The sequence below is a fragment of the Drosophila subpulchrella genome, chromosome 2R, assembly GCF_014743375.2.
Source record: "Drosophila subpulchrella strain 33 F10 #4 breed RU33 chromosome 2R, RU_Dsub_v1.1 Primary Assembly, whole genome shotgun sequence".
Lineage (NCBI taxonomy): Eukaryota > Metazoa > Arthropoda > Insecta > Diptera > Drosophilidae > Drosophila > Drosophila subpulchrella.
The window spans coordinates 4,941,533-4,957,588 of NC_050611.1; the positions used below are offsets into that span (position 1 = coordinate 4,941,533).

The 16,056-nt window shown below is 41.5% G+C and overlaps 1 protein-coding gene across 4 annotated transcripts; it reads left to right on the forward strand.

Annotated features, from left to right (window-relative positions):
* Window positions 1-345: 345 nt before the first annotated feature.
* Window positions 346-12,144, forward strand: LOC119549926 (coronin-1C-A). Of its 4 annotated transcripts, none has more exons than XM_037858263.1 (7): window positions 346-529; window positions 7,106-7,360; window positions 8,926-9,192; window positions 9,253-9,666; window positions 9,730-10,023; window positions 10,811-11,020; window positions 11,082-12,144. In XM_037858263.1, exons 2-7 carry the CDS (start codon window positions 7,163-7,165, stop codon window positions 11,307-11,309), a joined length of 1,611 nt encoding a protein of 536 aa, XP_037714191.1. In that variant the 5' UTR covers window positions 346-529; window positions 7,106-7,162; the 3' UTR covers window positions 11,310-12,144. The 4 variants fall into 4 exon arrangements, with proteins under 4 accessions (XP_037714191.1, XP_037714195.1, XP_037714193.1 ...); XM_037858267.1 differs by having other exon boundaries at window positions 10,832-11,020; XM_037858265.1 differs by having other exon boundaries at window positions 346-513.
* Window positions 12,145-16,056: the final 3,912 nt, after the last annotated feature.

The window sequence follows — 16,056 nt, forward strand, 5'->3', positions numbered from 1 at the left end:
TTTTATCTCGCCCACGCGCGTAATGACACTGGGCGTTATGATTTGCACCCAAATCAAATAGTATATTTTAAGTAACGGAATATAGCGGAACTACGAAATAAAATGCTAATCAACTGTTAGAACTCAAGAATGTAAAAACACATTTATTTAAAATTTCAATAAAAATAATTCATTAAACTAGCCAAACAAATTATTGATACGAGAACTCGGCTCCTTCCGACAGCACTGAACGAGCCCTAGCTAGATCTAGCTATCTTCGCCGGCGGTGGCAACTCTGAGCGGATGAACGCACCGCCTGGTGAACGGTGAACGCGAACGGTGAACTGCGCTGATATCAACAACTCGCCTCGAACAACAGTGTCGAACTTGCTCTTAGATGCTCTGCGCGCTCTCGTCGGCATTTTTGTACTCGCCCCGTCTTTCTGCTGACTGAAAAGTCTTGAGTAGTGCCTTAAGTTCCCAGTCGTGTGCAAAATCTTTAGTGGAAATCCCCCGCTGAATGCGCTGGCCCCAGTGAGTGATAAATAAAGTGAGTGGAGCGGTGGTATTTTGGTGCCGTTTCTTGCGGCCGCTTTTCCATGGCGCTGCCTCTGCCTGCCTGCCACATTAAATGTCAAAGCGATGAGCAATGAATCACGGCGGGTATTTTAGCGGAATATAAATATTTGCGATCGGTGTCAGCGGCAGCTGTGCATTTTCCAAGCAACGTTGCGAGTGGCCGATGCAAATGCGGCGCTTAAGTAATAAACGCGCGTATTACAAAATCATTAAAAATCACGGTAAAAAATAAGTGCGACAGCCGCCTCTTTGCGATTGTATGTATGAGTGTGCGTCTGTGTGCGCCGAGTGTGTGGCGTGCGTGCGCTAGTGTGCGTGCTTTCTTGTGCGAGCGGAGCGGCGAACGCAGTGCATGTGAAGAGTACCGCTATAAAAGTTTAGCCATCTGCTCTCCCGCTCGCTCACCGTGTTATATGAGTCCAACACCCAAAAAAGGGAATAAAGAGAGCGAAGCAGCGTCTTTGGCAGCGCCAGTGCCGAAAAACGTTGCAAAAACGAGCGAAAGAAATCAAAAAACTCGCAGTCGAATTTGTTGTTTCGCACTTGATTGTATTAATTGTTTTTTGTTGTTGTTCTTTCTTTTTCCTTCCTCGCATTTCGCTGTAATTTGTGTGGCTTTTCCGGCTCTCACTTGTTTACGCCGAGCGGGAGAGAGCAGGGAGAGCGGCAGAGGCAGAGAGAGAGAATGTGCCAATTGTTGCTGGCTGAAGCAACAAGTTACTGGACATGGCGGGGGGTGTGGCGGGGAGCCGTGCGTGCCGAGGGCGCCAAAATGAGCCGAAATTAGAAATACGGAATATTGGCCCAGCAGCCATAAACGTGGCTTCCAGTTGGCCCGAGCGCAGAATTGCGGTTCATTTCGTGTGTGCGAGCGAGAGCAAGTGTGAAAAACAAGCGACCTCCAGCGGCGTCTTGGCATGGAAAGTGCGAGCGAGAGGGCGCACAGCATACGCCCCCACGCACAGCTATTTCGGTTGCTCCCCAAATGGGTTAAGCAGCGAAACTTAGCCAACACCAATTAGTGACAAAATATGAGAAATGCACTGGAATGAAGCAGACACTCGAACGCACACACTCGCACGTCCGCAGATCGCGTTTATGCGTCAGCAAATGCCGCGAATACTCTGCCGCCAACAGCTGTTTGGCTACGATCGCAAAACAGCCGCGCGCATAAACGCCGATGGGCGACTAACATACATGCCAATTTGCGACAATCACTCGGAGAAAAGTAGATGTCTTTGTTTGTATACCCTCACGGTTTTTACAAAAATACAAAGCTCTTTATTCAAACGTCCAATATAGGATGCCTTCTTTCGTTAGCATTTCCTGAGAACAGGCGTAGGATGTAGACCATCCCCAACTAAATATAATAACATTCCAAATGGATTACTGGATGGAAATTCGGAAGATAGATAGTCAGAGTGGTTATTTTTTATAGAAGAGAGCGTTTAACAATTGTTTTTCTCGACTTTGAAGTTTTTGTCATAACCATTTATCTAACACTTCAACTTCCGCATTACAATAATACAAATTTGAACACTGATAAAAACACGACCATTTAAAGGGCAAATTTGATCTACACTTGGGAACATTTTTATAGAAATATCAACGGAAACTGTTTATCTACTTGGAGATACTTTCAAAATACTACCAGTAATAAATGAATTCCTTTTATTAAAATTGACCGATCTTTGTCCTTTACTAAATGAATTCCTTTTATTACAATTGACCGATCTTTGTCCTTTACCTGGTAAATAGGTAGACAAATAGTAGTTGAGAAGTATGGGGAGAAAGATAACCAATAGTAAATAGGGTTTATTTAAGAAAAAAAATTAATTCAGGCAGGCCTGTTCAGAATTTCACTTTCGAGTGTTTAACTCGAACTTGATTTCCATAAGTGTTAATATTTTTTGATTTAAAACTATTCTTCTTAGATAAAAGTAATAAATAATAATTTTACTATTTTAACGGTTAAGATAATAAACCAATATAAACTAATCGTATTCCAAGTTTTTTAAAACGGTTTAAAAGCCGAACTCGACACAATTTTTCGAAAGTAAAATTCTGAACAGGCCTTAAAATCGTAATACTCCTGATTTATAGGGTATGTAGGATACAACTGCCGCCCAGTCTGACTAAGCGCAAATGGAAATGCAAAAAATAGCAACAAACGGGGGGCGAAGTGCGGGGATAGCGCGGGGAAGAAGAAGAACGAGCTGCAATTAAGACAGCAACAAAAGCCAGCGCCACTTGTGACGGCGAGAGGGAGGGGTGAGGAGGTGGGGGGCGTCGGGTGGGGCACTGCATATACGTGCGGTTAATTTTAGCAGCAGAGTTCCACTTTCACTCGGCCAGCGACGACACCCACTGTGCAGCAAGCCAGCAAGTCTGCCGCGACACTTGCGCGCTTTTTGTCAAAATCTTTGGCTAATCGCCGTCAGGCACGCACACTCGCAAAGCAGTTTGATGAACCTTCACACACACGCGCGCTGCACATACAATGACGTTGCAACTGCACCAATGACATCATCATCATCACCATCGAGTCGAGTCGATCGGCGAAAGTTTCCAGTGCAGCAGACGGCCGATAAACGGGGGGCCTCTTATCACGGATGACTCATGCATGTGGCACTGTGATCATTGGCCAGCTGATTAGCGGTGCACTGTGAAAAAAACACCATTGTTAAAAAATTAATCTAATATGATGATGAAAATTGTTAACAAAAATAGCGATTTCTAAGGGATTTTAAAATCTACCTATATCTAAAATAAAATAAAAAACACCTCTTAACGAGGTAAAAATCTAGTGACGATTGCACCTTTAACAAACAAACGTTCATCAGAATGTGAATTTAGTGACGAAAATGTATTATACGATCTACAAAATAAATACACTTTCTACATTTCTTACATTCGGCACGTTGCAATTCAATATGCCTATTTGTTTAGTAGATCGTATAATAGGTTTTCGTCACAAAAGTTTATAATAAAATTTGGTTCATTCGAAGCGTATTTTAAGTGAGAATTCAACTAGACGTATGAACCTGTGCATTTATCCCCAACAAATCAAATTTTCCTAATTTTTACTTTTACACTTTTACCTCTCTTTCTCCGAAACCAATCTATTTTTTAAAGTTTTGTTATGCAGTCCTTTTCGTTTTTGCGATACCTTTTGATTGATGTATCACTCGTAACGATCGATAAATAGTAGTCGACTTCGTCACTACGTGGACTACCGTCCACAGTCATATAAAAATGGTTGGAAGAGTGTAAGAGTGACAGTTAAAAACTTTTTGATTTTCAATTCTAAATGAATTCGTGTATATTAAAGAAAATATACCTTTTTATTTTTCGTCAAGCTAAAAAGTTTATTGACTAAAACGTTTATCTTTGTTAATCGTAAAGAGTTTCGTTGTTTATTATCTACTATTTATTTATGTTTATACATATGTATTTTTGATGGTATGTCTACCTATTTTTTCTGAATGTTACGGAAACATTCAGACCTACATTTAGGTCTTAGATTTTTCTGCAGAATACAAGCAAGAGTGATATAATTTTTACAGTGTAATTTGGAATTGAGATGTCATCATAACGAACGGGGCCCTCGCAGCCACAACTGGAGCAGAGTCCCATTCCATCACCACTTTATTTTTACCCAAACAGTGTTTTATTTTTGCTCACGCCCCATTGCACTGGTGCTGGAAACTTGGAAACTACTCGTACTACGCTTAATTGACTGCACACCCAAGTCAGTCGCGGTCTACGGGGAGTTGCGAACGGGGGACTCTCAGCGTTTTAGTCACGCCGCCAAGAAACAAGAACAGAACACGACAGCATTTGTTAGCAATTAGAATTGGCCGGTGAACACAACGTGTCGACAAAGCGCCAAGATCTGCAATCAAGCATTAAGTCAATTTGCGGCCAGTCCCCGATCGCTGGACCATCGCGATCGCATCAATTGACCAACGGTTGCATCTCGCGCGATTGCAACACAATTTTCTAAAGGGCTCTATAGTAACGCCATTGTCAAGTGATCAACACGATTGTACGACAGTTGCTGCTGAAAGTAACTTGGCAAGTGGATTAATGAGGTATTTTCTATGATTCAACAGCGGTCTGTTTCTATTCCTGGCAATGACTCTTAATAGAGACCTAACCTGACTTAGGATGAATTATCTATAAGCATTTCTCTAATAATAGTTTCTTCATTAGATTCAGTATTTTTCCGGTGATGGGTGATTAAAGAAAGTAAGCCATACCAATTTCGAATGCTCTTATTTTTAGAAATCATCTTGGAATTAAAAAACAAGATTATAGATTAGTCCGTCGATTTGATGATGTTTGATATTAATGATGTTTCCAAAGATGGAAATATATAAAACATTTCATGAGTTTGGCATACACTAATAGATCTATTATTGTTTGGCTTCTTTAAATATGTAAGATCTTTGAGTTTTCCGCATTAGGAAAACCACATTTTGGACCCACTGTGATGAATAGTTATTGTACTTTCAATCACACCACCCGCATAACGACACTCGGGATCTTGTGAACTTGTGCGATAATCATTCCTCAACAGAGATTTTCTTAAGCCAACTTCCGTTCCTCGCAGTCTTTTGTAGTCGCTGGTCTGCTGATTAAACCAGCGGCGAGTTCAAGTCGACAAGATGCCGAAGGGGGCGCATTTTTGGCATTTGCGAACTGTAATTGCGAATGCAATTGGGGTCGAGCGGGGGAGTGGAGTGACTGGCCCGGCTATGATAACTCAGGCATGGCAGATGCCAGCGATGCCAACAAAATAAATAAACACATCAAATGCGATTTACAACGCTCCTACGAGCATCGTGCGCTTGTGTTTGTATATGAAAATTTAATTTCGCCTAAGATGATTTAATTTTCTATTAATAAGTTTGACCTTCAGCTGCGAAACAGAAATTTTCCCGCCTGCAAACGAAGGTGTTTGGCATATAAACACATAAATAACAGCGCATACATATACCTATAGATATACATTCGGTATACAGTGCTTTGGAGTATATTCCATTTGGTGCCGAACATTTTTGCGCCGCTTTAGATTCTATAGGCGTAGCACTTAACACTATCTTTTTACTGTTTAGCCAACTCCGCGCTGATATTTCTTTATCAGTCGAGGGGCCTCATCGATAGGACAGACATTCCGCCAACACTCACCCAAAAACGAAACCACCCAAGGCTCACCTTGTGGCCAAAGATATTATACTTGGTATAGAAAGTAATCAACTAGCGGGCTGTGCTTTGGTGCCAGTTTTTAAGGGGTCAATGACAAAGTTTAGTGCTTGCAATAAATATGAATATCTTCAAGCAAAACAAAGCGAAAAGAGGTAAAACAATTTTATGCCACTTTTCTGATTAAAAACGAAAGCTGGTCTGAGGCAAAGTTTAGTCAGCCTTTCGGCCACGGCCTCGGCCCAACCCAGAAATGATTTTCGCGATTGTTGGCAGCACGTAGTTGTTTAGAACTCTCTCGGAGTGTTTGGCATGGGTTTTGGGTTTTGGGTTTAGGATCGGGTTCGGGTTCGGCTGACAGCTCTGCCATAACTCACGTGTTGGCAGGCTATTCATTGCTGGAGTGAGTATTCGGCATTATGATGTCATAGAAAAGAAAGGGGTACGTCCCGCTGGCCAACTTATAATTCGACACGTTCCGGCTAGCGATTCATTAACGAAAGTGGCGCCATTTGCGGCAGCTGGCAGGTGAAAGCGTTCTAGGCGCCTTGCCTCTCGTTTCCGGCGATTTGAGACGCCGATATTGATGCCATAACCAATTTTGATGCAACCACTCGCGGACAAAGTCGGCTCGTCTATAGCGAGCTGCGAATGGGAAAGCTCATTGATTTTCGCAACAAGCGAAATTAGCATATGCAAATTTATTGAACTAATCGAGGCTGCGCAGCGCGGTGAAAGAAAACGCGTTAAGTTAATACATCAGCAAGCGGAGCTGAAAGCGAACAATAAATCTATTCAATGTGTTTATGTGTGGATCGTAACTCGAATAACCCTGAGTTCGCAAAATCTTGGTCTCACAGAAATCCCGTCAAATGTACATGCCTGCTATGACCTTTACTTTAGGGAAATTTTGTCGAATGAATCCGTTTTTTTATGCATCGTAAATATTGAGTCTGTAATATTATGTCATCTAAACCGATAAGGAAATACAATTATTTTATAAATACTTTTCTCTAAGAAAAACATTATTTAACCGACTAAATATTACCATTTGTACAAGTGGAAAACGAATAAAACACTCGAAAGTGAAAAACGTAACAGGTTGTTACTTTGCAAGAGATTTTATTGTAATGCTTTAAAAACCCAGTCAAAATCTCGGGGAACGGGATTATCTGTCACTCACATATTATTTGATGGGATTAGTAGTGAGCCGTAGGAATCCAACCGTGGATTTAAGCAATTTAACTTAATAGGATAAAGAAGGGATAGGTTTGATAAGTAAGTTATAACCCAGGAATGCCTAATAACCTTGTACTTCTGCTTACCATTGTCATTCCAGAGTTAGACGTAGAGAAACTCAGGACTGACCACTGACCCAAGCCACTCCAGCATCAAGATGTCGTTTCGCGTAGTGCGCAGCTCCAAATTCCGCCACGTCTACGGACAGGCCCTGAAGCGGGAGCAGTGCTACGACAACATACGGGTATCCAAGTCCAGCTGGGACTCCACATTCTGCGCGGTGAATCCCAAGTTCCTGGCCATCATCGTGGAGTCGGCGGGCGGCGGAGCCTTCATCGTCTTGCCACACAACAAAGTGAGTGCCCCACCGGACCTATTACAGCTGCACTCGCCCAAATGCGTTCGGATATTTTTAGCTAAGACAATGGCCAACTATTTATAGGGCCCTTTTTGGCATAAAGTTTGCGGCCATTTGCGGGCTTGTTGCCACGTCGCGAGTGACGTCGACGGATTTCGAATGACTCCCCCCAATCGCTCATGTGTTTATAAATAGTCGTGAATTCTGCTACTCTCGCGGCAGCGATTCTCTTAGCTGGCGCACTTTTGTAACTTGGCCAACAGCCAACATGACAAACAGAATTGTCTAATTATAGAGAGAGACGCAGGAGCGGCCAGCCAAATGAATAGAAAAAATGATATGTGGTCGAATCATTGCATTGAAACGCACACTTCTCCGCTCGCCGAATTATACCGCAATAAAATAATTGTTTATTTTCTAATAAATTTCATTTTCACTCTCCAAAATCAGTTGGCCAGGGTGCTCCATATCTAGCCACATGGGCTTCCGTTCTGATATGGCTGTCTCCGCAGCTCCCGCAAAAGTGTGGGCGTCAGTATCCCCCAACCAACGCACAGCCCCCCCCCATTCTCACGATCCTCCTCTTTTGGTCAAAACGAATTTGGAGGCAGGCCGAGTGTCGTTCTAATTGGAACACATTTGTATGCAAAACGCGCAGAAGCCTCTACGACCGTTTTTTTTTTTTTTGCTATGACTTCTGGACGGTTAAGCAGCTGCCGCTTCTTTAAGTGACGATTTCTATGTAGAGCGGCTTTCACACGCCCTATTTTCCTTAGTTTATGGGTACTGGATTTGGTCGGTTGGAGGGCGAGGCAGATGATAAGTGAGATCCATCAAGTGGCCAAGGTTGGCCGCATGTGGCAAGTGTGGAAATGAGCAAGCAAAAGTTCTTGAACAACTAAAATAGATTTATATGCTTGGAAATCTTATGAAATTTTATTTGGAATTAAATATTTTTCTGTAACCTACCTTTCCGGCAATATATATTAATAGAAGACCTCAATTTACTTTTTAGAGCAATACAAAATAATTTTATATCGTTGTAAAAGGTTCAAGAAGGTATATTTTTTTGGACAAAATAATATCTAGAATAACTGTGTTCTGCTACGGTTCTAAAAATCATAGGGCTGTAAAAGTCTATAAAATCCATACCAAAACAAATAGTCAAGATTTTTAAAATCAAATTTAAAATTGTAATATTAAAATATCAAACTTAGGGATATCTAACATAAACCTTTATAATAAAGTACCCGTTTCAACCATTATATTCTTATTGACTCTCATACAATTATCTCGGCGGGAATAGTTTTCCATAATTCAAGCGCACCTTTTACTGACACTCGGCATGAAGTTTACGATTATGAAATGCTGGCTCCGCAGATTAGTGAACATAGCAAAAGCGAATGCAGTCGGAGTGGGCTATAAATAATAATTCAGGAATTGGGCCAATGGGTCGCGAGGTTGCATTTTTCCGTTGGTGTCTGGTTTTGACGTAGCCGGTCGTCAATTAATTAGTTCACGGTGGCATATTGTACTAATCGGTATTAAATGGACTTTTTCAGGTTGGTCGTATAGCGGCGGACCACCCCTTGGTGGGCGGACACAAGGGTCCTGTGCTGGACATCGCCTGGTGCCCCCACAACGACAATGTGATCGCCTCCGGCTCAGAGGACTGCGTGGTCAAGGTTTGGCAGATTCCCGATGGCGGACTGTCGCGAACCCTCACGGAACCCGTCGTCGACCTGGTCTTCCATCAGCGTCGCGTGGGTCTGGTGCTGTGGCATCCCTCGGCTCTCAATGTGCTGCTCACCGCCGGCTCCGATAACCAGGTCAGTGAATGTTAGCCTCATCCTTCACGAAAGCCTGCTAATGCTCTTCTTTTGCTTCAGGTTGTCATCTGGAACGTGGGCACTGGCGAAATCCTCGTGCACATCGACTCCCACCCGGACATCGTGTACAGCGCCTGCTTCAACTGGGACGGCTCCAAGCTGGTCACCACCTGCAAGGACAAAAAGATCCGCATCTACGATCCGCGCACAGGTGAGCTGGACAGCGAGGCCATGTGCCACGAGGGCTCCAAAGCCACGCGCGCCATCTTCCTGCGCCACGGTCTGATCTTCACCACCGGCTTTAACCGAAGCTCGGAGCGTCAGTACTCCCTGCGCGCACCAGACGCCCTCAACGAGCCCATCGTCATGGTGGAGCTGGATACGTCCAACGGTGTGATGTTCCCCCTGTACGATGCAGACACAAACATGATCTATCTGTGCGGCAAGGGTGACTCGGTCATCAGGTATTTCGAGGTGAGTAGCAGATGGGAATCCTTAAGAGGTATATCATCTAATGCGCTATCTCTTTGTATTTAGGTAACGCCCGAGCCTCCTTTCGTGCACTACATCAACACGTTTCAGACGACAGAGCCGCAGCGTGGTATTGGCCTGATGCCCAAGCGAGGCTGTGATGTCACCACCTGCGAAGTGGCCAAGTTCTACCGCATGAACAACAACGGTCTGTGCCAAGTCATCTCGATGACTGTGCCGCGCAAATCGGATCTCTTCCAGGAGGATCTCTACCCCGACACGCTAGCGGAGGATGCTGCCATCACCGCGGAGGAGTGGATCGACGGCAAGGATGCGGATCCAATCACATTTTCGCTCAAAGTAAGTGGCCGCAGTGGAGACGCCACTCCGTTTGTACTCCGCGTTGGAAATACAGCGCTCGCAGCCGAATGCGGTGAGGGTTTGGCCACCATGCCAGCCATTCTGCCGGCGATCGGAGCGTACAAGATATAGGATTTATATCAGCATGCGGTCTCGCGGGGCCTGTCCACAGATGGCAATGCGGCTCGAAGTAGATGAGGCAGCCGCTGCCACTGTGGGTGCCCCTTCTCCAATGTATTCCAACGGCTTTCGCAGTTGCTTGTTGTTACCAGCCTCCAAATAGCTCACATCCTACGTTTATATGTGGCCACCCGCGTTCTATGCCTGCGCTTGCTTTGCTTGCGTTCCTTTCTGCGTTTTCTACGTTTGTGTCTCGTCCGCCCAGCCACAGTCCACTCACCCACACTGACTATAATTAACTTTCAACTTTTACCTTCAAGATGTGGCATCATAAAGTCCTTTACTTAGTTCTTCATAGAAAGATTAGAAACATAACTCGGGCTTTCCTAGATTTATAATTTAAACTAGGATTACATAAAGATATTGAGTCCTAACCTTCAGCTAAAATAACTTTTTAATTATATCTAGTATTTAAAATTATTAACATACTAGGATAATATAAAATCAGTCCATCTAAAATTATCTTTCGAAAGTCCTTGCCAGTAACACGCCGCACACATGCACACTTGGCCCTAACACGCACGCGTATGCGCGTGGCGCTTGTTGTTGTGTTCATTGTTGCTTGTTGTGTTCTGAAACGAACAGATATTCTAATCCACCTAATCAGGATCGCGTTTCCATTGTACAGGGTGGCTACGTGTCCTCGTCGGTCAACAAGTCGCTGCCGGCGAAGAAGGCGGGCAACATTCTCAACAAGCCCAGAGGAGGTGATGGCGGCAGCTCCGGAGCGGCGAGCAGCAGTGCGGGCGGCGGCTCCTATGCGTCCGGAAACAACAACGAGGCTAGCGAGGGTGGACCGCCGGCAGCGGTTTTGTCGGTGAGTACCACAAGCATTGCAGAAAAGGTTTACCCACTAATCCATTGCTTGATATCAAAAGGAAAAGGACCTGCGCACCATCCAGGACGAGATCCGCAAACTCAAGGCGATCATCGTCAAGCAGGAGAACCGCATCCGCGCTCTGGAGGCCAAGGAGGACGCCCGCAACAAGAACGGAAGCGATGCTGCGCCAGCTTCGGCGGCAGCAGCCACCTCCGATGGCAAAGCCAGCGAAAGTGCCAATGACCACGCGTCCACATCAGCAGGAACGGCCAAGGACGAGGACTAGGTCTAGCTAATTGAGGACTGGACTGATGGAAATGGGCGGAATGGATTGGAGGAGAGACAGAGAACTGCTTGTAGAAGCTCGTAGTAGTTACCGCTTAATTTCTCTAATGCAACATAACGTTTATTTCGTACGCAATGAGGGCGCACTAGAAACGCGAAGAAGTTATTGTCTATTATGATTATGGTTTCGATTATTTATTTTGTATAATTTAATATTAGGTCCTTAGCGAGCGAAATCAGTTGAGTGTGGCACAGATAGGGTTAGAGAAAGCCGAGCTTAACCATCAAATCGAACACTAGCGAGCAGAGCTGAACGGTTAACGTATACAAAAATAACATAAAACTACATCCTGCCAAAAATATATAAAAACCTAACGAACTACCTACGATTTGCGCTTAAAATCAAGCTGAGCGAGGGGCAGACACTCGGCCCCTCGATCGTTTTGTTGTAACGCAAGTGTGAAATTGTTGTAAATTTAACAAAGGCAAATCATAGACTAAACCTCAATCACCTAAGAGTTAACATTTACCTACCAAATTTGTACGAGCTCCTTTCTGTAACGTCTGTATATTTGTACGTCCCGGAAGTTTTCATGACAATAGCTGATAGATTTGATACTGTTCATCCTAGCTGAGGCCCCCGTAATCAGTCACATTTCCCTGCAAATTGTCGTGTCAAACATAACGAATTTAGTAAGAGAGTGGGGGGGTCATCGGACTTAATTCGTTTTCATAATCAAAATTTTCTTGTTCAAACTAATGATAAGCTGTATTTTGAAATAATAAGAATAACAATAAATGCAACAAAATCAGAAAGAAAATAAGAAACCAACGAACCTATTTTTATAAAGTTTTCCTTTAATTTTACTTTTCTTTTATTTTTATTATTTTTGTTAAAGAGGAATGGTGTTATGCTGCAAGTATAGAGGCGGAGATCGTCACTAAATGCCTACCGATTTTGTAATTGAATTGTAAAATGCAGACTATATACATTAACATAAATACTCTATATACAAATAATTTACAATTTGATACGGAATAAAACAATATACAAACAATGCCAGAAGAACTTGATCCAGAAAATGGAGACCAATTAATTTTTGAACATGTTTTCGTTGAATATAGGGTTATTAACTGCTTTTGGAAATGTGTTGAACCTATCTTCAATTGTATCTTTGGAGGGATGCATTTTAAACTAATTGACAACTTTTAATTGCGGATAAAGTTCAACCATGCGCTATTCATTTGTGGGAGCTCATTTGTTTGGTTCAATTGAATATGCAAATGCATTTAATTTCTGCCTAAACAGCTTTAGAGCATACTGCAAATGCGTTGTGTGTAATTATTACCTCAGCAAGCAAACCAAAAAAATTTAATTACAATTTACGTGTATAACGATTCTGACATTTTAATTAAACTTGGCCGAGTGCGCTTTTGTGGGTGTACGTGGCAATTATGATAGAGTGCGTTCCCAACCAAGTTGTTGATTTAATTAAAATTATGTTTGTTATTCAATTTGGCTCAATGCAAGTTCTGACGATTGCCGGAAGCAATTTGTTGACCTTTTCTGTTAAACCAGTGTGCCCCAAGCGAACGAAGTCCGTACAGATAAAATGATTTTAAAAGTTAAAGCAAGGAAGAACGCTATAGTCGAGTGCCTCGACTATCAGATACCCGTTACTCAGCTAAAGGGACGAAAGGGAAATGGAGGTATGCAAGCAGAAAAGCGAGATTGAAATACCCCACCTACCGGCGATAGACAGATTTAAGCGTTATGGGCGTTAGAGTGGGCGTGGCAAAATTTTCTTTGGATCAATCGATAGGTATTGACGAGACCAATACATTTCAGTTAAGGTTTCAGGTTTGTGGGCGTTAGAGTGGGCGTGGCATATTTGCGTAACAAGCTTGCGCTGCATACAAGGCTACGGAATCTAAATCTGAGATCCGAATTCTCTATCTTTAATAGTTTCCGAGATATCCACGTTCATATTTACGATTTTTTGAAGTTTAAGGGCGGTTTGTAAGCGTTAAAGTGGGCGTGGCAAACTTTTTTTTTGGGTCAATCGATAGGTATTGATAAAAACAATACATTTCAGTTAAAATGTTTATTCTAGCATCAAAACTGTAGGAGACACAGTTCTGGGCGGTTTGTGGGCGTGGCACTCTGCTGAAACAAACTTGCGCTGCGCAGGAATCTTAGGAATCTACATGCCTAATCCTAATCCTTATCCTAATACTAATGACGGACAGGCGGATAGACCCTTTTACTCTACGAGTAACGGGTATAACTAGTTCAAAAATCATTGCATACTCTTGGTCGTTTCGTTTTAAAGATGTACTTCTTCAATACTATTTTACTATTATACTATTTTGTTTTGTTAAATGAACTTCCATAGCAACCAATTCTTTGAAACTCAAACTAATTGTATTGTCCATACACTGATTAGTTTCCCCCTAATTTCTTATCGGCCTTATGAAATATTTAGGTGATAAGGCACGTGTTATAAAATTCAAATTTATAAAGAAATTTAAAACGTGTCTAATCTTGCTCTCAAATTTTAAATCTAACATCTTATCATCCCAATTTTGTCTTAATTTAAATTTCAAGCAATTGGTTTCCATTTCCAACATTCATACCTCGCCATTCCATATGTTTATACCCTTTGGTCGCAGAGTAAAAGGGTATATTGTATTCGGCGAAAAGTATGTCACAGGTAGGATAAATCTTTTTCGACCCCAAAAAGTTTATAAACTCTTAGTCAGGATTACTAGCCGATTTAATCTACACGTACGAGGCGAAAGTTTATTATGCGGCCACAAACCGCTCAAAAACATTGGCTCCTACGGCTGGAATGCTAAAATATAAATTTTAACAGAAATGTATTTCTCTCGTCAACACCTATAAATTGGCGCCTTCAAACCGCACAAAATTATCCGTGCGAATGCGGATATCTAGAGAAATATAAAAGCTAGAAAATTAGATTAAGCATGCAGCCCATTCTATTGCGCTTGCTAACACCGGCACGCCGAAAATGATTGAAACCGGACCGTTAGTTAATATGTAATGACCTAAGGCCGTTTCTATCAAGAACATTTTCAATGTACTGAACATTAAAGTTAAAAGTGTAAAATGTAAAAATGAAAAGTAGATAAAAATAGTAAGTATTAATAATATTTCGCCTCAACTAAAAGGTGGATTTATTTTAAATTTGGTTGGCTGAGCAGAGGGTATGTGGTAGTTGTACCCTTGCAGAGGGTATTTTTATTTCAGTCAGAAATTTGCAACGCATTATATATATATTCTTGATCAGCATCACTAGACGAGTCGATCTACGCAAAATAGTCTCTCAGTCCTAAATATATCGGGCTGAAACTTTCCCAATAGTATTCTTTCTTTTGCAGGTAGTATATAAGTCGGAACCAGCCGGATCGGACGACTATATTTGATAGCTCCCATAGGAATAATCGGGAAAAAAAATTTAAAAAATTATATCTTTGGTGTTTTTTAACGCTTGGAAATAACATTTTTTAATTAGTTCTGAATTTCGAATTTAATTTCATCAAAATCAGACTATATCATATAGCTGCCATAGGATCGATCGGAAAATTGGTGGGAAAATACTATGAACCAAATTATAGCTTAGTTGTTTTTTGACATATTATCTGATATTATTGGGAATATCGTTTTTTGTATTTTTAAGAATTTCGAATTAAATTTAATAATTATAACTGCAAGGGTATACAAACTTTGGCCTGCCAAAGTTGACTTCCTTTCTTGTTTTTAATATCACTGAAGCTAGCAACAATCCTTAAAATTTTAACATGGTGTTACTAACATTGATTATTTCTAATAACTGCAAGGGTTCACAAACATCGGCTTGCCGAAGCTAACTTCTTTTCTGGTTTTGTACTCAAATAAGACACCGATTAATAGCATATGAAATATGTTTCTTTAAAACTGGTTTTGATATTGAACGTCCTCTAGGTACTATGTATAAACCCAATTTAATTAGCACATTAGAGCTTTGCATGCTAATGCAAAGACCATGTTAATGAATACAAAAAATGCTTACCTTTATTGCTCTTTAATTAAGTGATTTTTCGCAATTTAAAGTAAATATATTCTTGATCAGCGTCACTAGACGTGTCGATCTAGCTATGTCCGTTTGTCCGTCCGTTTCTACGCAAACTAGTCTCTCAGTTTTATTGCCATTGGGCTGAAACTTTCCCAAAAGTCTTCTTTCTTTTGCAGGTAGTATATAAGTCGGAACCAGCCGGATTGGGAAACTATATATTATAGCTCCCAAAGGAATAATCGGAAGAAAAAATTTTAAAAAATTATATCTTTGGTGTTTTTTAACATATATCCTCCTACGCTTGGAAATACCATTTTTTAATACGTTCTGAATTTCGAATTTAATTTAATTAAAATCGGTCTCCTTATCATATAGCTGCCATAGGAACGATCGGAAAATTGGTGGGAAAACAATATGAAACAAATTATAGCTTCGGTGTTTTTTGACATATTATCTTATACTATTGGGGATATCATTTCTTGTATTTTTAAGAATTTCGAATTAAATTTAATAATTATAACTGCAAGGGTATACAATCTTTGGCTTGTCGAAGTTAACTTCCTTTCTTGTTTTATTTGTATTTAAATTATCTGACTAGGCAGCCTATAAAAGCAGAAGATCCGATTGGGGTACATTCAGTTTGGTTGTGCCCCACTAACAAAAAATTGCACA

Excerpts from the sequence above, each read along its gene's own strand:
- LOC119549926 (XM_037858263.1), top strand. The coding sequence starts at position 7,163 with ATGTCGTTTCGCGTAGTGCGCAGCTCCAAATTCCGCCACGTCTACGGA. Across the intron at positions 10,024-10,810 it reads CAATCACATTTTCGCTCAAA|GATCGCGTTTCCATTGTACA; the intron begins GTAAGTGGCCGC and ends CCACCTAATCAG. Across the intron at positions 11,021-11,081 it reads CGCCGGCAGCGGTTTTGTCG|GAAAAGGACCTGCGCACCAT; the intron begins GTGAGTACCACA and ends TGATATCAAAAG.